Raw genomic sequence first — 24,897 nt, 5'->3', positions numbered from 1 at the left:
TCTCTACCACTGAAGTAGGGAAACACAGGTGTGCTGTGTCAATGGGTTGCTCTGCAGGACAAGCCAAGCTTCTCTGCAATGGAAGGCACTTCTTTATTAGTTCAAAAAGCAAGCCCGACACAGCCTGAGCTGGATCGCAACAGAGTGGTACAACACTTGGCTCCTAACACTAATGCAGTTGTGGGTCCTTCTGCTGTGTAAGGACCTTTGTGTCCTACAGGTCTGTTTCCTCTTCTGTATAGGAAGGGGACGCAACTACTTAAATCTCTTCTTAAAACCTTCTGGCATTTGACAAATCTTCTACACTATTCAGGCAGAAAGCTGTCCCCAGATATAACAGACCCATCTTGAGTGCTCTAAAGTCTAGATTTCGTTTAGGGCAATACTAATGTCAACTGCATCCCATCTAAGAGGAGACAGGCTACTTGTTTCCTATTTCCTAAGATGGCCTAACTACTTCCTTCCCAACCTCAGCCTGTATACTTCAATGTGTCCCCTGGCTGTGATCTGGCAATCTCACATCACAGGGCTGCCTGTGTTTTCAAGGCAGTAATCAGTCATGTGAGGTGCAGCTATCCACAGAGGACTCAATTGAGAGAACAATACATTATTGGGTTCTAAATACTTTCTATACAGAGTTTAAACATGTTTAATATGTCAGCAATGTGACCATATCATAAAGATCAAAAATCATGACTTGTAAAAGAATGATTGAAATAACTAAAGATATTTAATCTAGAGAAAAAAATGACTTGGGAAACACATGATAGCTACTGTGAAGTACTAAAAAGGGCAGCCGCAGGGAAGAACGACTATTTCCTAACACCCATCAGTTAAAATTAATAGAGGTATACTCTGACTTGATATAAAGGAAGATCTTTTTTTTTCTTTTTTCTTTTCTTTTCTTTTTTTTTTTTTTTAACTTTTTGGTTTTATGAGATAGCCCAGACTGAACGCAAACTTGTGATCCTCCTGTCTTGGCCTCCCACGAGCTGGGATTACAGGTATGCACCACTATACCCAGCTTCAAGAATTTTAAAAACACTATCTAGGAGTGTTCAAGTAGTGTCCCATGTCAGTGATTGGGAACAAGTTAAGAGCTAGCTGCTGTCCTACTGGCAGGTGCTTATGGTCTCCTCGGTTACAGTTAAGTTATGAGCAGCTTCAGTCCAATAAATTACTGTCCCCACCACTGGGCCTGTGTGTTGGTTATTCTAAAGAGGAAGATTGGAAGGCAATAATATCAAATCCTGGAAATAGACAGGAGCCTTCATGAAGATGTCCTTTCCGACTCTCCAAACACCCACTCACAAGTGCTCTCAAAAACACCCAGTGCCTTTACTTAGCTTTACCTCCTTCACATATGCTCAATATGAGCAATTTGACTCCCAAGCCTAGGTTTGGCCTGAGTGTTTCTTGTGAGCCACGGTTTTAGGCATAGGAATTGTTGTGGAGGGGGAGCCCCCCTACCTGCAGGGAGCTATGACTATAAGTCTGTAGAAGGAGAGGGATTTAAGGAGTTTGGGGCATGTAGGCCTCAAGATGTAGGCCTGGCACCATCACTGTCCAGGAAGGGCCCAGGTCCTATGCTCTGTGCATAGGGGCCATTTGTTCTTGGCAGACTTCAATCCAAGAGTTTGTGTGGACCAGACTAGGGATTAGGGAGAAGGCAATGGCTGCTTGGAGAGAAACCAGGCCCTTCAGTTGGAAAGGATGGTTGGAACATAGCATTGAAGTTGGCTCGGCTTTCAAGCTGTACACGGTGGGCCAGCGGGGAGGTGAGTCCACGGACAAAATGGATCCGAACCAGCCCTGACTGCCCCCCAGATACCAGCCATCCATAGGAGTCCAGGTTTGGGCTGAAACGTACCTGTGAAGAGAAGAGAAAACCGTAAGAACCTCAGGGGTTGTGTCTTTGGGCAAACCCCTGCCTGCATGAGCTTTAAAAACAGATCACTGCACCTTTAACTTCAGCCCTCAGAAGGCAGAAGCAAGCAGATCTCCGTGAGTTTGAGGCCAACCTAGTCTACGAGGTGACCAGGATAGCCACTGACCCTGTATCAAAACCACCCAACCACCCAACCACCCAACCAAATAAAGTCACAATCAGGATAACTGGACCATGTGAGACAGTCAGTGAATGAGGTCTGTATACCATGACCCAGGAGAGAGACTCAAGGCTGCTTCCCCTCCCGCCATCTCCACTGCCTTTGAACCTCTCATTTCACTGATCACAGACAGAGTGGGGGAGGAGAGATGGAAGACAAGCTCTCACCTTGTGAATAGCTTCAAGTTGCAGCCTGTCCAGGCAAAGCTGAGAATGCCCTTCTCCTTCCTGCATGCGAAGCATCGGTTCTCTACGAAGCAGATTGTGGAAGGAGCTCTGGGAAACATAGGTGGAGTTTCTTAGGACTCCCTGTTACCTAAGGTTTCTATCTCTCCTAATGTCACAATGACTTGTAGTCATGACTTACCAGATCTGTGTCTTGAAAGAGCAGGTAGTGGTGGTTGATGGTCTCAGTGTAGGTTCTCGCCTTGGGAGGGTTGGGGGTCTCAGAGGAGGTCGAGGAATAGTCTTGGTCTTCGGGGCTGTCCTGGTATGGTATCAGATCTGCTTTATATATAGGCTAAAGAGAAAACCGTAAGGTTAGCATCTGAAATTTTTTTTATTTATAACTGCATGCACTCGCACATACTATGGGATGCATGGGAGTCAATTCTTTCTTCTATCCTGAGGACCCTGGGGAACAAACTCAGCTCAGAGAGGCTTAGCAGCTGGTGTCTCTACATGCTAAGCCAACTCTCAAAACAGACTTTAAATACTCAACACAAAAGCAGGAAGGAAACCGGCTCACTGTGGCCAAGTCTCAAGAACAGAAAGAACACCCTGAGGCTGGCACAGGGCTGTGAGCCTGATGACCTGAGGCAGAGACAGAGAACGGACTCTCCAAGGTCACCCTCTGGCTACACCAAACCTCATACACATGAAATAAGTATAATGACAGTAACAATTTTTAGGAAACATGCTCAGTTCTAACAGGGTAGAGGAGGTTATACATAAGTCCTCGCTACAACAGGACAGTGTCAGAGGCTGGCACGAGCACTAGCTTGTACTCTACCTTGAGCTGGCCAGACTATGATCTAATAGACAAATGTTCATAGACTTACAAATCTTCTTTCTGCAGGTTTCTTGACATTGATTGGGTTTGACGCCATGTCAGGTAAAATAGCTGCAATGAGCTCCCCAGATATATCTCCTGCAGCTACTGTCCCAAGCCAGTCTGAACCTGAAAGACTCTAATAGGAAGAGACATATTGATTTCACCCATCCACTCATTCACTCCTGTGATAATGACTAAATAGTCTGAGGTTGAGGTGAGACACACACAAAAAAACACTCTTGTCCCTAACCACACAGTTACCATACACCTGCTCCTCCTGTGCCCTGAATGGTGTCCTGTTACTGTCTGCTCCTCACTACAGTGAGCAAATGACCATTTCCTGCTACTGAAACTTGGAAAAAGGAGAGGCTCACCCAGACAGTGCCTTTCCGTGGAGCAGTAAAGTAGGCCTTAAAACCAAGGTAACCCGCATCAATGTAATGAATTCCACAGAGCCCGTAACTAGAAGAGAAAGAAAATAAACCTTCCTTTTTCTAAGAGCATTGTTTCTTCCAGAATTCTGATACCTCAGCCAACAAACTCAACCCTCCTTGTCCCACAATCTGACATGCTCCGCGCCCCAACCCGCAGGGCCTGTCCCCAGAACTCATATCTTCATCTTGTCGTACGAGGCATAACAGTTGTCTTGAGCCACTGTGACACCATTGTAGGGGAGCAGCCAGGAAAGCTCTGTACTCAAGAAGCGCTTGATACAATTTATTGGTTCATAAGGTCGTCGAAGATCCCAGAACTTGATTTTCCGGTCACTCCCTGCAGACACCAGGAAATGACTGAAAAAATGGGAGGTGAGATCAGAGCCTGTATGGAAGAGTGGGCCTGCTACAGTTCCCCGCTCCACAGCCCTCGTACTCTGTACCTGTTAGCTTTGCACCACTGAATTGTACGAACAGCCTGGTCATGGGCTAGGAAACACTGGAAGGGGTACAGCTTTAAGGAGCCATCAGAGAGTCGTATCCTTTGGAGGGGCGAGTTAGTAGGAAGATTCCAGAAAACTACCATGCCTAAAGTAGAGATAGAATGTGGAGACATCAGAGCAGCAGTTCTTGACCCATGGGTTATCTATCTCCAAAAGAATTTACATTACAATTCATAACTGTAGCAAAATTAGTTTCGAAGTGGCAACGAAATGTCATGGCTGGGGTCAGACCACGTGAGGGACTGCACTAAAGCACCCTGACACTAGGAGGGTTGAGTTCTGCTACACTAGGAAGGCTCTTGGTTCTGTGGTCTTATTTCTTCCTTTGAGATCCCAGACTGCCTCCTACTCTCAAATCCACACTGCAGTGAAAGCGCAGGACAATGATGACGGGCTCAGTTCTCCCTCCCAGCTCAGCTCAAATACCCAACCTGACACTAACTAAAAAATGGCGGTGGAATCCTAGACCCACATTTGAAAGGTTTCACTCTGAGTGTATCTGATGGCTGCTACATAGAGATTTTTTTAAATTATGTGTGGGAGTATGTACATATGTAAATGTAGGTACAGATGGATGCCAGAAGGTGGCTCTGGATCTCCTAGAGCAGGATTTTAAAACAGTGCATATCTGCTGATATGGGGGGACATATTTATAATCTCCGAATTTGGGCTGAGGCAGGAGGATCTGCCTGGGGCACTCTGAAGCCAAACCTCAACAAAACAAAACAGAACTCCTTTAGAATAGCAGCTGTCAAACTATAACCAACAAATCAGACAGATAGAGTACTGCCTTCTTTATTTAGTACTCATGCATGCCAGGCAAGTGCTCCATTTCACAGGGATGGAGTTAGACCCTCACTGCATAATGCTCCTTTGAGCCAGCTTCTGAGTATGCAGGCTGGTCTCAAACTCACCGCATGCTTCTGCTCTGCCCCCACTGTGTTGGGATGATAATTATAAGCCCCAAAACTTGGCTTAGGTGCCTGCCTCAGTAAATTCCACTGAAACAAACAATCACACTTACTCAGTCAGGGTTGACTGCATATCCAAATAGCAGAATTTAATACCAACAATGGCAAAATAGCTCATAAAGTCTAAAATCCTTTCTATTTGGTGCATTATCTAATTCTTCTGTACAAGAATAATAAAAGTAACAAAGTATAGAGGAAAAGACAACAAATGGCAAACAAAAAAATTTGATTGACAAGGCTGGCAAAGGAGAGGTGCTCAAATGTAATTCAGATAAAAATAAAGGATAAAGGATATTAAAAATCTTATAATAAGGGGTTGGGGATTTAGCTCAGTGGTAGAGTGCTTGCCTAGCAAGCACAAGGTCCTGGGTTCGGTCCCCAGCTCAAAAAATAGAAAAAAAAAAAAAATCTTATAATAAAAAAAATCCATAATAGGAACATATCTGTAGCTAAAACCCCTTGTATACATAAACTTAGGGAGTGAAGCATTTATAAATCTTTCTTGGAAAACAAAACCAAAAAAGAATATAGTGACTTGTAGGTAAGCAATGAAAACAACCCAGCAACGAGCCAAAGGGGCCTGGGGAAGAGAATCATCAGAGCACTTAAAACCACAGCAATTATCTCACACAGGACTGAGTTCCATCACCAGTCCTGGGAGGATGTAAAGACAGAAGAAGCATGTATCCTGACCAGGAAATACCACCAAGAATAACAGAAGACACAAGTGTGATAGAGGAAGGTTAAAAAGGTGCTAATGGCCTGAACTTTCTGACAGAAAGTCTACTGTTATGATAATTATGAAACCGTCACTTAAAAACAATAAAGGCAGGGCTGGTGAGACGGCTCAGCAGTAAAGGCACTTGTTGCCAAACTTGGCAACCCGAGTTTGAACACTAGGGGTTAGCTACATGGTAAAAAAAAGAACCAACTTCCACAAGTAATCTTCAAAACTCCACCCATCACCCTCCCCCCAAATAAATGTAAAAGATATGTAATTAAATATCTTTAAATTATACTTATTTGAGGAACTGGGAGATTATACCCAGGACCTTATGAATATTACAAAGCACTTGCTAACCTTTTACTTTTGAGATATGGTCTAAGATGCCTGGGCATTCCTTGAACTTGGTGCTCCTGCCTCAGGCTTCACAGCAGATGAGATTATAGTCCTGCACCACTAGGCCCCAACACTTTTTTTTTTTTTTTTTTTCCGGAGCTGGGACCGAACCCAGGGCCTTGCGCCTTTGGGCCAGGCAAGCGCCTACCACTGAGCTAAATCCCCAACCCCCCCCAACACCTTTAGAGAGCACTGATCCCTAGCACTGGAGTCACCATGTGAGCTGCCATGTGGATGCTGGGACTCAAACCCACGTCCTCTGAAAGAGCTGCCAGTGTTCTTAACTGCTAAGCTATTTCTCCAGCTCTCTACACTTTTAAACAGCTTATATAGTATGATCTGTTTTCTATAAACTTGTCTTTCTTTAAACTCCTGTGTGCTTATTTTCAGAGAATTTTTCTCTTTTCTATTTTATAATGGAAGCATTTATCTGAAGCATATTAATTTCAAGCACACAATTCCATGAGTTTGCTAGCTACTTGTATAGTGAGATAACCCCACCAACAAGAACCCAAGTGTTTCCATAAATGTTAACATTCCTATGACTCTTTGCATCTATTTTGAGCGAGACAAACAACTTTCTAAATACCATACCAGTAATCAGCAGGCATTGTGACTGTAGGTAGTTTCTTCCAGTGATTGTCTTAGATGTTTCCATGTGTCAGGAGATGTGTCAGGAGACCATCACTTTTTTATTGCTGAATAGTCTGTTGTATTTATCAGTTTTGTCCATCTATCTTTCAAACTTCCTGTCTCAGTTAGGGTTCTATCACTGCGAAGAGACACCATGACCAAGGCAACTCTTATAAAGGCAAATAAAGGCACACTTGGTGCTGGAAGAGCTGAGAGTTCTACATCTTGATCTGAAGGCAGCCAAGACTGTTCCACACTGAGTGGAGTATAGGAAACCTCAATATCTACTCACAGTAACACACTTCCTCCAATAAGGCCACACCTCCTCCAATAATGCCACACCTCCTCCAATAATGCCACACCTAATAGTGCCGCTCCATATGGCCAAGCATTCAAACACATGAATCTATGGGGGCCAAACCTATTCAAACCACATTCCACTCCCTGGCCTCTGCAGGCTTTTAGCTATAACATAATGCTAAATGCATTTAGTCCAACTTTGAAAGTCCCCATAATCTATCACAATATTTAAAATTCCAAAGTTCAAAGTCTCTTCCGAGCGTCATGCAGTCTCTTAACTATAATCCTCTACAAAGTCAAAAATCAAAAAGCAGATCGTGTATCTCCAACATCACAGGATATACATTACCATTCCAAAATGTCAGAGTGAGGAAGTAATGGACCAAAGCCAAGACCAAAACCAGCCGGGCAAACTCCAAACTCTGCATCTCATGTCTGATGACCAACTCCTTTTCAGGTTTGTTGACTACAATTCTTTCTCTTGGCTGGTCAACTCCATTAGTAGCTTTCCCCAGCAGGTGGCCCCCCGGCTCTGGCATCTCTAATATCTTGGGGTCGCCAAGGCAACTTTAATTTTATAGCTCTTGTTCCAATGTCTGGGATCCACATGATATTCTAGGCTCCTCCAAAGGGCTTGCATCACTTCTCCAGCTCTGCCCTCTGTAGCACTCCAGGGTCTGGTTGACCCCACTCTACTGCTGCTGCTGTTCTTGCTGGTAATCTCATAGTACTGCACCCCCAAATTTTACACTGGGGTCTTCCACTACAACTAGGGTGCACTTTCACAATCCCTCATAGGTTCTCTTCATGGCGCTCAGCTTCAACTTCTCTGCATGACAGGGCCTTCAACTGCCACTGAGACTGCACATTTACCAATGACCTTTCTTGGCCTCTCACAGTGCCAAAACTCAGCTACTTGTCATGACCCCTCATGCTTTCAAAACCAGTACCACCTGGGTGATTCTTATACATCAAGTTCAACTGCCACCATGATTTCTATCTCTGGACCAGAGCTTCTTTGTGCTCTGAGAACACATCACAGATTCCACCTCAGTAACGCTATCTTCTTAATCACTTCTAATTTCTTAGCTCCAGCAAACCAGCATCAATTGTCTCAGTAACCCTGTCTACTATTGACTCTAAAGCCAGAACCCTGGCAGAAGCTGTCGATTTCTGTTGCTTTGCTGGGACTGGTACATGGTCCTCTTGTTCAATTACATCTTCACCAGCTTTCTGTTCAATGATTTTCCTTCACTGCCTAAACTTGGTTCTCCTGAAACTTGTTCTGTAGACTAACCTTGACCTCAAGAGAGCTGCATGCCTCTGTCTCATGAGTGCTGGGATTATGCCTGGTCCTAGGCTTTTCTGTAATTCCTTTTCACAAGAGACATGACTACTATGCCTCAAGATCTGGATCACAAGCCTGTATCTCCCAGCATTAAGATCTGGATCATATGTATGCCCTCCACTCTGGGTTGTAGTTTGTTCCAGATAGTCAAGCTGAGAACTGAGACTAGCCCTCATAATCCACCCCTTGTCAACCAGACTCACAATCACATCTCCTTCTGACTGAATGAAAACAATAACCAGGTAATAACAATGCCTAACATGATAAAACTCTCCCTTGTTAACTGCAAACTTATAAACAATAAGCTTAGCTGGGTGGGATCTTGCCCTGAGGTCACCACTTCCTTAATTCCATTTAATATTTGAATACAGGATTTAGCTCCATTCTACTTCCTGGTGCCCTTTTAATCTTTAAAGCATATACACTGTGTATTTTTCCTTTCTCAGTTTTCTATGTCTGATCAAAAGGTTCTCCACAGAGTGACCCACAGGACAAAGTCTATGCGAGGCTATTCTGAGATTCCCTTTGTCAATGCAATTAATCTAAATCTCTTCACTTTAGCCTCAGGCAGACTCTTCAGACAAGGGCAAAAAGCAACTACATTCTTCACCAAAATATCAAAAGAATAGTCTCTAGGACACAAACTAAAATTTTCTTCTGAAATCTCTTCAGTCAACCTCCCACAGTTCCAATCACCCTCAACACCACTGTCTTCCATGCTTCTGCTAGTATGGCCCACTAAACCCCACTTAAAGCATTTCACTGCTTTCCAAAAAGTCCCTAAATCCACATTTCTCCCAACAAAAGCATGGTTAGGCCTATCACAAGAATACTCTAGTCCCTGGTACCAACTATTGCTGTGCAGAGACACCATGACCACAGCAACTCGAACCATGGCTGGTTTACAGTCCGTTATCATCATGGTGGGAAGCGTATGTAGCACTGTGCATGCAGACATGGTGCTGGTGGAGCCCAGAGCTCTACATCTTGATCTGAACTGTTCCACACTGGGTGGAGTTTGAGCACAGGAAACCTCAAAGCCCACCCAGAGTGACTGCACTTTTTCCAACAAGGACACACCTTCTAGTCATGCCATTATCTGTGGCCAAGCATTCCAACATAGGAATCTACAAGGGGCCGAACCTATTCAAACGACCACAATTACATTTATTTATTTTGTATGTGTGTAGTGTAGCCTGTGTACGAAGAAGTACATCTTGACTTGAAGGAATTAGTTCTCCTCTTTGACCATGTGGGTCTTAAGAATTGAACTCAGGTTTTCAGGCTTGACAGCAAGTACCAATATATTCTGGACTATTTATTTAGCCATCCAACTCTTTAAAAAAGTGTGTGTGTGTGTGTGTGTGTGTGTGTGTGTGTGTGTGTGTGTGGCTTGTTTGCTTATTTGCAAGACAGGGTTTCTCTGTATAATCCTGACTGTTGCTAGAACTTGCTCTGTAAACCAAGTTGGCCACCAACTCAGAGAACCATCTGCCTGTGCCTCTCAAGTGCTGGGATTAAAGGTGTGTGTCACTGTCAGCCAGTTTAAAAAAAGAAACAAAAATGTTAAATGTGTATGTCATGGGTGCCCTGACCTGGAGCTGGAGTTACAAGAGAGTGAGCTGCCTGACACTGGTGCTATGGTCCTCTGACAGAGCATATACTCTTAACCACTGAGCTCTCTTCACATTCCCTGCTTAATTTTATTAATTAATAAAATCATACTTATTTTGTGTGTCTGTGATATGTATGGTACATGCATGTCCTAGCTGGCATGTGGAGGTCAGAGGACACCTAGGAGTTGCTTCTCTCCCTTCTATGTGGGATCAGGGATCACTCTCAGGTCAGCGCCTCAATGGCAGACATCTTCATCTGTGCCATCCATCTTGCCAGCACCTCCATTTAATTCTGAGTTGACTTTCTTTAAACTAGCAAATATTCAGTTATCTCATCTTCATAAAGGACTGCACTAAATTATGTTCACATCACTCTTTCCTTTTCTTTGAGAAGAAGTCAAAGATAGCTGGCCTAAAATAGCTATTTTCAAGGATGACCACCAAATGCTCCACTACGTAGCTATACCCTCAACTATGAACTTCTGCTCATCCTGCCTCTACCTCCCAAGAATGAAGACTCCAGGCATGTAACACTATGCCTAATTCACGTAGTGCTAGGGACTGAACATGAAAAGGCTTAAGCCATGCAAAGTAAGCACCATCCAAACCCAAGCACATGTAACGCTTAAAGAGCAACAGGTCTTCGTTCTGTTTTTACCATTATAGTATCCAGCAGCCAGGTGGTGGTGAGGCCTGGTAGGCATCCAAGCCAGGCTAAGGCACTGACCACACTCAGAGGGGTCTGAAGCTTGTACAGACCCCACCTGAAGAGTTGCCAAACACTGGACCTGCAAGGACAGAAGAGATAACTTTAGGGTTAAGAAGTCCTTATTGTTTGAAATAAAACTTTAATCAGTTTGTTTTTGTTTTTTGTTTTATTTTGTTTTAGACAGGGTTTCTGTTCCTTCATGTAGCCTTAGTGGTCCTGGAACTCTGTAGACCAGGCTGGCCTTGAACTCAGAGATCCACTTGTCTCTGCCTCCACCCCACCCAGTTTCCAATCAGTTCTTAATCCAAAAAGGGACCCATTCCAAAGGGAAAGACTCACTGTAGAATCTGTAAAAAGAGGCTCTTGGAGGACGGTGCCTCAAGTATGGTAACAGGTTCCTCACTCACCTTGTAGATGGCAGGTTTCATAGCATCTGTAGGGAAGGAAGATCGGCGGTAAACATGATGCTCTGCATCCAGAGGGCTGAGCTCTTACTCAGGCCTTGCTTTGAGTTCAGGATCTCATGTTTGAGCAATGACTTCTTCATCCTTTTTCTCAGCATATAATTTCTGACCCTATCTCTTCCTGCCTTCACCTTCTTCCCCAACACTAGCTTTCCTTCTGTGGGAACTGCTGCCTCCTCCACCCTGATATCTTCTTTCTTTGTCTCTACAACTTTGCTCATTTACCTAAAACTTTGGTTTTGGTTTTTTGGTTTTTTGCATTCTCTACTTGTTCTTTCCTTATTGACTTGATCCTGCATTCCTATGTAAACATGCCCTATTGCCTCCTCTATGGGATTAAATACATAAAGTCAGGGGTAGCAACCCCAGAACATGGGAGATGAAAAGAGGAGACGTTCAAAATCATTCTCAGCTGCAGGGCAAGTTCAAAGCCAGCCTGGGCAACATGAGACCCTGCCTCAAAACACAATAAAAGAAATACACAAGTACCTCCCTTTGGCCCACATCTACCAGGTCACCTCCCTTTATAATCAACCTTTTTTCTTTTTATGTTTTTGAGACAGGGTCTACCTACATAGCCTTGAACTTACAGAGCTCTGCCTGCCTGCCTCCTAAGTGATCTGCTATAACTAAACTTTCTAAAGAAGTTATCTAAGGTATATCCAGTCCCTACGCCACATGCAGTCAAGAACAGCTAAGAATGTGTCTCAACACATTAGCGGATTGTTCTTTTTCTTTTTCTTTTGGTATTTAACTGTGAGGTTCCTGGGACTGAACTTTGTAGATGACATCATACATAATGTCAAAGGGCTGGTCATGCCTGATTTCCTGTTTCCACCTCAACCTAGTCCTTTGGTCAGACCACCAAATACAAAACCTCCTAGGGCTTATACCCAGATGCCCTCTTCTTAAATACTCAGTACTGGGGAGGCGAGGGCGGACAGGGGTGGGGGATGGGACAGAATCTACCTTTCTTGACTCTTCCTAAAAGATATTGTATGGGGGAGGACATAGATCTCTGGGGGGTCCTGAAATCAGCACTGGGGAAAAAAAAAACCAGCTAGAGGTAAGTACCACCTGTCAGCCTCAACCCTTAGCAATGCTTTACAGTCAATTTCCAAGGGCACAGAATATGGAAGAGGGAGAAATGACTGGTAAAATGCTGAAAGGGTGCAGTTAGTCTGCAAAAGAGAGAGAATTTGAACTCAAAAATGACCAATGGAAGTCATAGTCTTATCATAAAGGCTTAACTGAACATGCTTTCATGCTAGAGACTACACTAGTGGAGGTCACGGGAGGCAGACAGGCCTGTGAGCTCTGGCTACTACCATGGCAGCTATGCAACTTGCCTGGGGGCTGCTGAGCCAGGAGGGCCTCAGGATGCGGCAGACTGAACAGCAGTACCTTCCCATCAGAGCAGGCCAGAGCCAAGAGACCCAGGCGAGGCAGGAGAGGAGCCTGGGGGGTGAGAGCAGATCTGTGCTGAGGCTTGCTGCTTTCAGGTGCCTCTCAGAAAAAAGGCTCTGGTCCCTTAAAACATGACATGGGGTTGCTGGAAAAACCCACCCGCCACACTCTAACCTTCCTTCCTCCAACCCTAAGAACTCCCAAGGCTAGCTCAGTCAATTAGAAGTACCTTCCGAAGGGTTTCTGGATGTTCCCATGCCCCGCTGGGGCAGAACTTGAGGTCCCAGATACAGCCACTGTCACAAGCAATCCCATAGACAAAGTGGGCCCTGTTGCCAGGACTGGAGAAAGAAACACAGGGAGACAGTGGGTAGGAAGAGCTTATAACTAATGGAGCTCCACTTCCTTGTCTTGTCTCAGCCCAATACAAGCCCTGCCCGTTTCTCCCTCACCCACCTGCCTGTGGCAGTGTCCCAGCCCCACCTCACCAGCTTTCTTGCTGCAATGTCCCAAGGCCCCAGAGCTGCAGCAGCCCAGGGCCTGAATGAAGCTGGCTCAGTGGGTGTGTCTCATTCATGTCAGGGCTGGAGAAAAGGGCCACATACTGTGAGGCTGCTGACCCTTCAGGCACTGGGCACCAGTCCAGAGCCCAGAGCGGTCCCCCTGTGAAGAAGGACACATCCCAGCGCTCTGGATGTGCTGTGATTGAGCTAAATCTAGAGAAAAGTCAGAGCAACAAAAAAATGTTAGGACAAAATGGAGAAGTTCCATTGGAACAAGTTATGTCTGGCTTAGGCAAAGGTCTAAAGGGCTGGAGAGATGGCTCAGTGGTTAAGAGCACCCGACTACTCTTCCAGAGGTCCTGAGTTCAATTCCCAGCAACCACATGGTGGCTCACAACCATCTGTAAAGAGATCTGATGCCCTCTTCTGGTGTATCTGAAGACAGCTACAGTGTACTTACATATAATAAATGAATAAATCTTTATAAAAAAATTAAAAATTAAAAAAAAAAAAGGTCTAAAAATCAGAGTCTGGTTGAAGCGGGACTCTGCCACAACTCCTGCTCACCTCCCCCACTTCCTGCTCAGAAAGGAACCCCTCAAATCTTTCAAGACTTGGTTTCATGCTAAGTGAACTGGCCTCCCAAGGCCCCCAAGCCTCCCTGGGTCCAGCTTGCAGAGAAAGCTGACCACTGTATTAGAGAGGATCAGCCTGCTCCAGCCAGGACTTCATCCTGAGCATTACAGAGCTCAGCACTCAGGAGAGGAAAGGGCTAATTGCCAGCCCCTGAAACATGAGTGTTTCTTACTTCTCTCTTCCAGTGTCAGGGAAGAAGAGAAAGGCTAAGCTGCTGCTGTCTTTTACCTGTTTATTCGGTAGATTGTGCCGTCCTCAGGAATCCCTTCACGCTGTACAGAAAACAGGGGAGACTTCTCCTCCTGGGGCAGGTAGGGAGCCGCTTCACTGTGGGAATCAAAAATGTCAGTCTGAACCGAAAAGATCGCTGTCCCAGGATTCCCATCATGCACCTTAGAGTTCTATCACTTGTCTGTCATCTCCTTCAAGCCTTATGGTGACTAATGCTGTCAGCCTGACAAGACTCAAGTCACCCGCTAGGCAAGCCTGTGGGCACACTTGTGAAGGGTCACCTAGATTAGGCTGGTCTCTGGGCATATTTGTGAGCAATTTTCTTTATTCAGTTAATTGAAATAAGACAATTCACCCTAAATGTGGGCAGCACCATCTCATAGGCTTGGGTCCGTCTCAGACTACATAAAATTAAAGCTAGCTGAGTACACGCACCCACTCTTCTCTCCTTCCTAACTGTAAATAAAGTGTAACTAGCTGTCTTAGGTCTGCCTCACCATGATGGACGGCAGCCTTGTCCTGTGAGACAAAATACATGCTCTCTCCTTAAGTTGCTTTTGCCAGGCCAGGGCATTTTTATCACAGCAAAGGGAGGTGATACAGCGTCAGAGACGTCAACTCAACTTACAGTTCAGATAACAACTGCCACTTCCAGGCTACTGGAATCCACTCAGCAAACTCCCAGAATGAATGCTGCTGCTCTCGGCTAGAGAAAGAGAAGCGTCGTCAACGGAAAAGGAGAGGAACTCTTCAATAGCACTGTCTAAGCCCATTTTCCAGAGGGTGGGAATGATTTGTGGTTTAGAGGGAAGTAGCTACCAGCACTTGAAATGTGGTTAAGAATTAAGAGATTGTGCCCTTTTAACACTGTCCCTTAGTAATGAACACCACCACCACTCCACACATAAGCAAGGGCTTCTCTTTCTAGGTCCTTATACTTCCCCTTCCCCCGCCCTGTCTTTATTCCCAATCTCACAGGTCCTTGGTGAGGTGGAGGCACTTCCAAACAGGAGCCATGATGTAATTGGGTAAGCCATTGGGAGCCATGCCCCGGCAGTGTGGTTTCTGTTTCTAAGGATCAAAGTAAAGAAAATATAAAGAAAAGAACATTCTAGGTTAGAGAAAAGTCCCAGAAGAGAGCTTTCTTTCTCAGTGTTTGAATTTTCCTTGGCATTACATATCCTACCAACTATCCTATCAGCCTCTAAAGAGATCTGTGCTCCAGTTACTCTATATCTATTAAAAACATTCTCTGCTCGCCTTTCTCCAGTCTCCACAACATTTGGCTCAGAGGTCTCTCCTACATGTCCTCAAACTCCCACCCTGTGGGACAGCGTCACCTATTCCTCCCACACTCAGTATTCCTTTCTAGATCCCCTTCCTCTGACAGGTCATGTTGAGGAGGACACCGCCCTGGAATCTCACCCATGGCCCAGGGATGATTACCACTTTTTTTTTTTTTAAGATTTATTCATTTATTATATATAAGTACACTGTAGCTGTCTTCAGATACACCAGGAGAGGGTATCGGATCTCTTTACAGGTGGTTGTGAGCCACCATGTGGTTGCTGGGAATTGAACTCAGGACCTCTGGAAGAGTAGTCGGGTGCTCTTAACTGCTGAGCCATCTCTCCAGCCCTGATTACCACTTTTAAGCCCCATTATAAAGTCACATCATTATAAACTTGACTCAGTCACAACTTTTTTTTTTTTTTTTACAAATTGTAGGCTACAGAGTTATATTTAGGAGTAACGCAAAAAAGGAAACTAAAAAATTCAATTAAATTAAGAAATAAATAGGTCAGACATGGTGTTGTGTGCCTTTAATCCCACTACTTAGGAGGCAGAGACTGGCAGATCTCTGTGAGATTTATACAGAGAAAACCTATCTTGAAAAACAAAAATCAAAAAACAAACAAAAAGAAAGAAACAAAAAACCCAAAAAACAAACAATCAAACAAACAAAAGAAAAGGCCAAGTATGCCTCTAAGCCCAGCATTTAGGGAGGAAAGAGACCCAATCTTTAAAAAAAAAAACAAACCACACACACAATGGAGAACAATAGAGGAGAGATTCAAGGTCTAGTCCACACCTTAGCAGAGATGGCCACATGCTTGCTTGTACATGTATACATGGGCAAGGACACATGTGTGTGCAGCCTTGTCTGTCTACCCAACCAAGTTCCTGTTTAAGCAGGGTGTAGTGTCCACACTGGTAATGCTAGGACTAAGAAAACTGAGGTAGGAGATGAGTCTGAACTAAACAGTACAGATACTTTTAAAGCCACAGAATTGCACATTTTTAAATGTTAAGTTTATGTTACCGATACTAATCACAGTCAAACAAACAAAACTAGTGTGTGTCGGCACCTAGCTACCTAAGTCCTTTTGTCCTCTCCATCAATCACTGTACATTATCCCAGACTCCATCTTCTGCTGTCGTCGCCTTCTGTGAAATCTGAACAGTTAGTACCCCCCTCACCCCCCCATGTCCAAGTCACTTTGTGGCATTCAGTACACTGAAAACTTTAAGAAGCAGGATCCTTGGGGTTGGGGCTGTAGCTCAGTGGTAGAGCGCTTGCCTAGGAAGCGCAAGGCCCTGGGTTTGGTCCCCAGCTCCGAAAAAAAAGATCAAAAAAAAAAAAAAAAAAAGCAGGATCCTTGTTCTCACATGTGGTCTTCAGTAGAGAATACTCCAGGATGAGCAATCTATTCACTACACTCTTCCCTGTATAGCCTCTCCAGTGCCTCACATTTTTGAAGTTTTTCCTTTTGTTGTTACTATTTTTGGCTAGCCATGGGTACTCAGAATGCTAAAGTTCCCATTTTCCCATCTTTTTGTTGTTAATTCACGTTACCCCTGCAGCAGGTCCCCGTGGGGTGCTTCGGGGTGCGACAGGCTCAGGATCAGATGAGTTCTCACTCGGGGCTTCACTCTCTTCCTCATCCTCACCCTCGACCTGGAGAACAAAGTCTTCATCCCGAGCACGTCCATCTTCTTCACCCTGAGAGGCTGCTTGCCGGGTCTTCTTCGGCTTCGTGGGGCTGCTCACCTTGGGACTCTTAGGCCCAGACAGCGGTGCAGGCAGGGCCGTGGAGAGTTCTTCAGCTAGTTCCTGAAGATACAGAAGTGCCCTGTGGGACAGGGTGGAGTCAGAGCCATCCTCACAAGCATTCAACAGAGCCCACATTTCTAGACTTTATTACTGTTTTATTGATCTCAGTAATGCTGTGAAGCAGCTACCAGTCTCCCCTTCCCTCCAATAGATGCAGAAATAGAAATCCACGGAAATTAAGTGACTTGGCACAGGCAAGCCAGACACCAAGGAAAATGAAAGGCTTTCTAACACTAGGCTAGTGCATCTTTACCCTACCACATAGAACATAAAGGGCAAGGGAAAGAAGGAAAGGCACAGAAACACTGAAATAAATTGAGTGGTAAAAGCAATGAAGACCTGGGGGAAGTCTGTGAAAAATGTGATGGAGAGCCAGGTGTGGTGGCGCACGCCTGCAATCCCAGCACTCGGGAGGCTGAGTTGGGAGGATCGCAAGTTCGAGGCCAACCTGGGTTGGGCAGCGACACCCTGTCTCAAAACAAAAACAAAACAAACAAAATGTGATGGAGTATGAAGTACAGAAAGAAATTACTTAGATACAAGTTAGCAACACATACCACAGAAGTGGCTCTTACGAGCTAATGGGTTGCCCCCACCCAGAACCCAGATACCACCCTACTTACCTGATACCTCACCAATCTTCCCATCTCTCCAACCTTCCCACCTCCCCACCACCCCTCCACCAGGCAGTGCGCCACAATCCTTACACTTGGGCAGCCCTTCGGCGGGGTCGTTCCCCAGAAGGGGTCTCAAAGTCCTCGGGGGGCCTCTTTGGATGTGGAGACTCTGGCTGATCTAGGCCTTTGGACAACTTCAATAGTAGCAGGTCTCCCTTGGACTTTTGACTTCGTTTCTTAGGCATGGGGGTGGACAGAGGGTTGGACTGATCTAAAAGACCAGGAACCAGAGGGGCGGATGGAGGTTTACGTTGCTGAGGCCTTTTAGCGCCTCTTGGTGTCCTACCACCTCTCCTCCCGGAAGGCTTTGAGGCCCTAGGGTTTGAGACCTTTGCCATCTCTGAAGAAAGATCTGTAGAGAAGAATATGGTCTGTGAGATGGGGTCAGAGCTCAAGTTCTTTGGACTACAGTATACTGCACCAAGTTTTTAAGAACCTATGAGCTCAATCTGCTCTCTCATTTTAAGTTAAGCAAAGAGAGAGAGAGAGATCAAGGCACATACCTTGCTGTTCCAACCTGGTGAGGCTCTCCTGATCTGGAGGAAGCCTCCTCTTGTCAGAAGAATCCTCAAATCCAGGCAGAGGAGGAGGTAGTGACATCTCGATGGAGGCCTCCACACTGGACGTTTCTGAGGAAGCCTTGACATCCAGCTGGTTTAGTTCTTCTTGTCCAGGAGAGTCTACCACAATCATGCTCCCCACGGGGTCGGCCTCCCCCAGGGCAACATAGCCGACCCCGCAGGTATCCATCAGCACCCCCCAAAATGGCTGCCCTGCATACAGAGATATAGCAATGAGTGTAACACAGAAGCTATTTGTAGAGGCTCAGATTTTTCTCTATTACCCCTTCATCTCATAACCAGAGACCCAAGCATCCTGATCATTCATTCATTCATTCAAATAACTACTGATGTAGCAAGATGGCCTCCTAGGTTAGGATGCTTGCTGCCAAGACTCATGACTAGAATTCAGTCCCCCTGATCTGCATGGCATGTGTAAGGAGAAAACCAATTTCTACAGTTGTACTCTGACTTCCATATGGTCCGCTACATGTGTGCCCGCTCAAAAAACAAATAAACGTACCCCCAACACACAAACTTATGTTAAGCCCTGTTCTAGGATCTAGTAAAGACAAAAAAGGAGTGGGGCATAGTAGTGTACACCTGTAATCCCAGCTCCTGGGAAGCTGAGGCAGGAGAGGCTATGAGTTTGAAACCAGCCTGGGGTACACACAAGCCCCTGTTTCAGAAAACAAAAGAAAAAAACAGGTAAGATACTAAGTTCTTGAGATTTTACATTCTCATGTAGCAAATAAACAATAAGTAAGCAGATAATAACAAACTATCTTAAATGTTTACTACATGCCAAGCATAATATTAAATGCTCTATGAATGTTACTTATACCTCTCATATGTTGTAAAGACATGGAAGTCAGTATTATATAAGTAAGATAATAAATCATATTCAGATTCCCCCCACCACAATGGAAAAGGAGTAAAAAGTATGTACCTCTGGGTAAGAATCATAACTTCCTAAAAAACAGACTAAATAATGGGCCAAGCAGTTATGAATGTATGGTGCCAAGTCCCAGCAACTATGGAAGCTGAGGCAAAAAGATAATTTGAGCCCAAGAATTTGGAGCCAGTGTGGGGTATAATACAGCAAGACTCTATTAAACGTGAAAAGCTGCCAGATGCTATAAACAGACCAAGCTAAAGTAGGGTACCCAGAGGTGACATTCATTTCTGTGAGCATTACTAAAGGAACAGATTTCTGTAAGAATTAAGAGCTGTACTGAGCTAGGTGGGGTAGAGCAATTTGAAATCTCAGCACTTTAAAGTTGGAAGAAGGTCAAGGCTAGCCTTGGCTATATGAGATCATGCCTTAAAAACAGAAAAAGAAATAAAACAAGAGTAAGGGTTTTCTGGAACCTAGCCGTCAATGTTACATTTGAATTGGGGATAGTGGATGCCTATAGTCTATGACATAAGTAAAGATTATCCTATCACATTAAGAGAACTTTCTCACACCAAATAACAGACTAAAGTATTTTCTATCTTTATGAATCCAAAGATATCAGATATATAATCACAGGCCAAGGAGATTGGCAGAAGCAAAACATTGACCACAAACCAAAAATTCGAGCAAATACAACTCTGTAAGGGTCCAGTTTTGGGTCAGGACAACCTGTTTGCCTATGACAAAAGGGAAAGAAATAGTTCAAGTCCCAGGAGGGACACCTCCATAAGTTGAGACATAACTAAAAGATAAATAATTCACCAGTCTCATTGGTAAGGTGTGCTCATAAAAATACTAAAAGAAACATGTAAGTTAAAGCCCCTACCTATCCTGTAGCTATAGTTAGATTATAAAATGACAGCAGTGGGCTGAAGAGATGGCTCAGTGGTTAAGAGCACTGAATACTCATCCAGAGGTCCTGAGTTTAAATCCCAGCAACCACGTGGTGGTTCACAACCATTTGTAATAAGATCTGATGCCCTCCTCTGGTATGTCTAAAGACAGCTACAGTGTACTTATACATAATAATAAATAAAATCTTTTTAAAAAATAAATAAATGACAGCAGTAAACCTTCTAACTCAACTGATGAGGATACAATGCAGACTCATATGCTAACGATACTGTATATGGTGTTCATTGTTCTTCGGTAAATAGAAGACCTGTCTGTATCCCTTAATATGCAAAAAAAAAATCCAATGTGAGACTATGCACAGGCAGGACAGAAAGAAAAAAAGTTGAAAAGTACCTTTCAAAAGAACTATTCCAGAAAACAGAAGAAAGTTTTCAGCAAACACAAACACTACAGGATCTAGGAAACAAAAGAAAACAATGGCAGGGGGCCTGAGTAAACTGGACACCACAGGGAAAGGAATCAAGTAAAAACTAAAGTCCAAGAGAAGGGAAAGAACATGTTAAAACCACACTGCAACAGTGAGATGAAGAGGCTGAGAAAAGCCCTGGACTGACGAGTTAGCTGTAAGGACATGACAGACATGGCATTAATGACACAAGAGAAGGAAAGACACTAGCTAACAAGGAATAAATCTAGAGGCTCTGCTGTTGTTTGTGGGGCAGGTTCAAACTAGGCTGCCCTAGCTGCCTTTGACCAGACAAGAATTTTAATCCCTGCCTCTGCTGGGATTAGAGGTGTGCTCCATCATCCCTGATTTAAGAAATTTGTGTTTTAAAAAAGAAGACAAGTATGATGACTGAGAAATATTGTGCTGAGATCAGGAGTCCAAGAACAGTCTGGAAAACATGAGAGCCCCCGCTTCACAAATAAAGAAATGAGATTGGGGGGGGGGAGCAAGGTGATGAGAGAGAGCTCAGTGTTTAAGAGGAAAAAAAAAACTTAGAAGAGGTTGGGGCTGTTGACACATGCTTTAAATTTCTTGAGATTAAGGCCAGCTTAGTCTACATTAGGAGTACTGGAAAAGGCAGAGGTACATAGCTAAGACCCTGTTTTAAACAAAACAAAAAAATTTAATAGAAGAGAGGGATTACAGCACACCTGCAATCCCAGCAGTGGAAAGTATCACAGGCAGAGGGACGAAGACTTCCAGGCCAGCAGGGACACAGTGAGACCCATCTCCTCTCAAACTCTCACCCTCCAAAATACTGAAATAAGCAAGACCTGGATTTATAAATCAAGACTATTTACTGGGGTGCTGCAGAGGTAGCTCCACTGTTAGGAGCCTCGAGAAGACTTAGGTGGTCCCCAGCACCCACGTGGTGGCTCACAACCAACCACAACTCCAATTCCAAAGGGTCTGATGCCTTCTGAGCTCCGAGAGCACCAGGCACATAAAAGGTGCACATGCATACAATTCATGCAGGTAAACATCCATAAACATTAAATAAAGAAATGGCTTATTGTACAAAAGAAAAAGAAAGAAAATCAATAAACAATTATTACAGCAAACTATCTGAGTGAAAACACTAAATTTCAAAAGGGAACATCTCTGTTCATCTCAGTGCTTTTGAGATGAGTCGCCTACAGAGGAAAAGGCAACAGACCTGCTTCAAAGTTCTCACAAATGCTTGAAATCAGAAAAGAATTACAGCCTTGGGAAATCCTTCACTAAGCTGATACATCATTCAGTAAAGGCAGCAGTATGGCATCCTGGATATGTAAGTTTAAGATCCACATACTTTTTTTCTTTTCTATGAGCTAGAGAAATAGTTCAGGAGTAGAGCACTTGCTTAGCATTTCCCAAAATCCTAGATTCAATCTCCAGTACAGAGAGGGAGGGAGGGAGGGAGGGAGGGAAGGAGGAAGACTTTCTAATAGAGAAACTGTATATCAAAGACTAGCATCATTTACAACAGTGGAACATTAAATTGAAATTAAGTAACTATGGCAACTGTAGCTATGAAACAGGTTCTAACTTCAAATTTTTAAAGCTTCAGTTGGCCATGATCTCAGCCCTTAGGAGTTGAAGCTAAAGGATCTGGAAGTCCAGGTCAACCAGGAATATAAAGCTGTCTCAAAGAAAGTAGTCTTGCAAAACAAAACTCAAGAGTGTAGCAAAGACAAAACCAAGACAAAAATCTATCTTCTTTGAAAGTTTGTAAGAATTTGCCTATCTGGTTTATTTACTACATGCATCGAACTCGATGCACGAATTAGCATGTAACTTTTTTTCAGACTCAACATACCAAAAAACCCTTTTAAAGATTCACCTCTTGTGAAAGGCAGTGGCAGTGCGTGGTAGAATTCCTGTTTAGGATCTTACAATACAAATTTTAAACAGTAAAGGAAGAAATGTTCAGTAAATTCTAATTGGAGTTTTTACTATCTGCTTTCCTTGCTGCATCAGGCTGCTAACCTGACTACTTTGGCAAAAGAAAAACAATTAGATAATACTACATCTTAAACACAGGCTCACTTCACATACACTGTTTAATAACCGGTCCCCAGAGTATTCCTATCATGCAACGGTGATATGTCCGATAATTTTACTGGTACAAAAACGAACATGTTATTTTGCACAAAAACCTGCAACTCACATTTTCAGTTGATACTGCGAGAAACTAAGGAATGTAAATTTGAATAGTAGAACTCGAATTTATTAGGAAAATGGCACTACAGTTGATAACGGTAAAACGTAACGTTAGCAAAGGTTAATTTAAATTTATGTGACAATATGCCTCCAAGGACAAAAAGATCTGGTTATATCCTAAACCTCTCCAGAAAAGTGAATTACCTCCTGTGGAGGTAAAGTCGCCATCTCTGTCTTGTCCAAAAGACGGCCAACTTGCCGCGGGATAAAAGAACCAGACAAGGAAACATAACTGGCCCTTGGCTGCGCCAATGGGGTTGCAGCGCGCGGGGCACAACCCCCGGGGTAAGAGCCATTTGGAGGAAAAGGCTAGGACACAGTAAGTAGGAATGAGCACAACAGGACTGACTGCAATCAGTCGAGACACCGCCACCTGCCATTCCCCAATGCTGGCCGTGGGGGCAGCTTTCGAGCAGCAGACGAGCCCTGATTTCCCTAAGCCTGAGGACAACAGCAGGTTCAAGAGTCCAAAGGCTCAACGTAACGAGTTCAACGTAAGCAGCGCGGAAGCCTGGCCCCAGATTGCCGCGCTACATACGCCGAGTGGGGTAAGAAGGTAAGACCGGCTGGCAGAGATGGGGGATGCTCAGTGGCCCCAGTGGAGACGGAGGTGAGAGCTCGGCGGTTTTGGGGAGAAGCGCAAAGGCTAGAAGGCGCGCTGCCTTGCGCGGGGGTAAGAGAGGAATCGGGAATCTGTTCCCATTGCCTTAGCGCTACGGCAAAAGAATGGGAGGAGTAATTCTGGGTCCCCCGCACACCCCGTTGCGGTACACTCACCCGCGCCAAAGTCCTTCCGGAAGTCCAAGTTCGAAGATGGCGCCGCCTGTCGGGTCGCGGTTTTATGACGAAATCTTGATCGGCTCTTCCTTGCCCCGCCCCCGAGACAAGGTAAACGCAATCTTGGTCTGGAATGCGTTCCCTGCCGAGCTTTCTATTAAACTCTGTGTTCCATAATGCAGCGCGGCGCGGTGTAGCGCTGAGCCCTCCGACTCCCTCAAGCTGTGGCGTGGCTTCCGCGGCCCTAGGACACTGCAGGGCCTTCTGGGAATTTCAGCGACCGGAAGGGGAGGTCGGCGCCTGCGCGGCACTGTGGCTTCACCAGCAACCTTGCCGAAAAGCTTTGAAGAGGAAAGTGTCGCGCTTTAGCTGTCGCCGAGCGTTCGGACCTACCCTTCCACCCAGGTTTCTGGCTTTATGGAGAAAAGAGCCAGACCACACCGATTCTTAACTGCAGTCCCGAGTTTCGACGGACTAGGAGACAATCCTTCGCCGCCAGCTGCCAGAGATCTACTGATTTTCTGCTGCCAGTGAATGAGCCAAGACAGGAAGAAAATGAAGAGGGGGGCTTGGAAATAGGCCAAGGGAAGAAACAAGCGGGAGGGAGCCTAGCTTAGGCTGCGCTTTGAAAGGAGCGAGTCAGCCCAGGACTCAAGCCACTCCCTCACTGGGAGGTGGCCTCCGATGGAGAAAACTAGAGCAACAAGTTTTCCAGAGCCTTTTAAAAACCATGTGAATTTCACAGGTCTGCTCTTACACAGGAGAGGGGTGACTAAAGTGAACAAGAAGAGGTGGAATAACCTAGGTTTTCCCTTTCTAAATAGTCTTGTCCATTAATTCCCTTGGTTAAATATTTACGAAAAGTGTGGAAGTTGGGCATATTGGTGCACACGTACAATCCCAACACTCCGGAGATGGAGTCAGGAGAATCAACAGTTCAAAGTCATCCTTGACTACTTGGAAGTTGGAAATCAGCCTGTTCTATATTAGACCTTGTTTCAAAAAATAAATAAATAAAATAAAATAAAGAAGGGAGAAAATGGGCTCGTCGGCTCCCACCAGTAGTCTTTAGATACTCAAGGCTGAACCAGGAAGATCTCTTGTGCTCAGGACTTCAGGTCCTACCTGGGTAATCCTGTATCCGCCCCCCGCCCAAAAAAAAAAAAAAAAGAGGAGGAAGAAGAAAAAGAGAGATTTAGCCAAAATTTG

General features: G+C 44.6%; 1 protein-coding gene across 6 annotated transcripts; it reads right to left on the bottom strand.

Moving 5' to 3' along the window:
• Positions 1-74: 74 nt before the first annotated feature.
• Positions 75-24,406, bottom strand: Gtf3c2 (general transcription factor IIIC subunit 2). Of its 6 annotated transcripts, none has more exons than XM_032908992.1 (21): positions 24,130-24,406; positions 23,689-24,029; positions 18,332-18,601; positions 17,859-18,180; positions 17,491-17,619; positions 16,894-17,170; positions 15,013-15,107; positions 14,665-14,742; positions 14,034-14,132; positions 13,155-13,382; positions 12,896-13,007; positions 12,609-12,717; positions 11,203-11,228; positions 10,745-10,874; positions 4,039-4,183; positions 3,791-3,952; positions 3,536-3,623; positions 3,169-3,297; positions 2,475-2,627; positions 2,276-2,383; positions 75-1,870 (listed from the first exon to the last, which is right to left on the bottom strand). In XM_032908992.1, the coding sequence occupies exons 3-21, from the start codon at positions 18,576-18,578 to the stop codon at positions 1,652-1,654; spliced, it is 2,856 nt and encodes a 951-aa protein (XP_032764883.1). In that variant the 5' UTR covers positions 18,579-18,601; positions 23,689-24,029; positions 24,130-24,406; the 3' UTR covers positions 75-1,651. The 6 variants fall into 6 exon arrangements, with proteins under 6 accessions (XP_032764883.1, XP_032764888.1, XP_032764884.1 ...); XM_032908997.1 differs by lacking the exon at positions 24,130-24,406 and adding an exon at positions 20,595-20,657 and having other exon boundaries at positions 23,689-23,837; XM_032908993.1 differs by having other exon boundaries at positions 23,689-24,406.
• Between the last annotated feature and the right edge of the window lie 491 nt (positions 24,407-24,897).

The sequence above is a fragment of the Rattus rattus genome, chromosome 7 (genome assembly GCF_011064425.1).
Source record: "Rattus rattus isolate New Zealand chromosome 7, Rrattus_CSIRO_v1, whole genome shotgun sequence".
In the NCBI taxonomy this organism is placed as follows: domain Eukaryota; kingdom Metazoa; phylum Chordata; class Mammalia; order Rodentia; family Muridae; genus Rattus; species Rattus rattus.
The sequence above is the reverse complement of the archived record's forward strand: the minus strand, read 5'-3'. Positions and strand labels throughout refer to the sequence as shown.

Excerpts from the sequence above, each read along its gene's own strand:
- Gtf3c2 (XM_032908993.1), bottom strand. The coding sequence starts at position 18,578 with ATGGATACCTGCGGGGTCGGCTATGTTGCCCTGGGGGAGGCCGACCCC. Across the intron at positions 13,008-13,154 it reads ACATTGCAGCAAGAAAGCTG|TCCTGGCAACAGGGCCCACT; the intron begins GTGAGGTGGGGC and ends TTCTTTCTCCAG. Across the intron at positions 4,184-10,744 it reads GGCTGCTGGATACTATAATG|GCATGGTAGTTTTCTGGAAT; the intron begins GTAAAAACAGAA and ends TCTCTACTTTAG.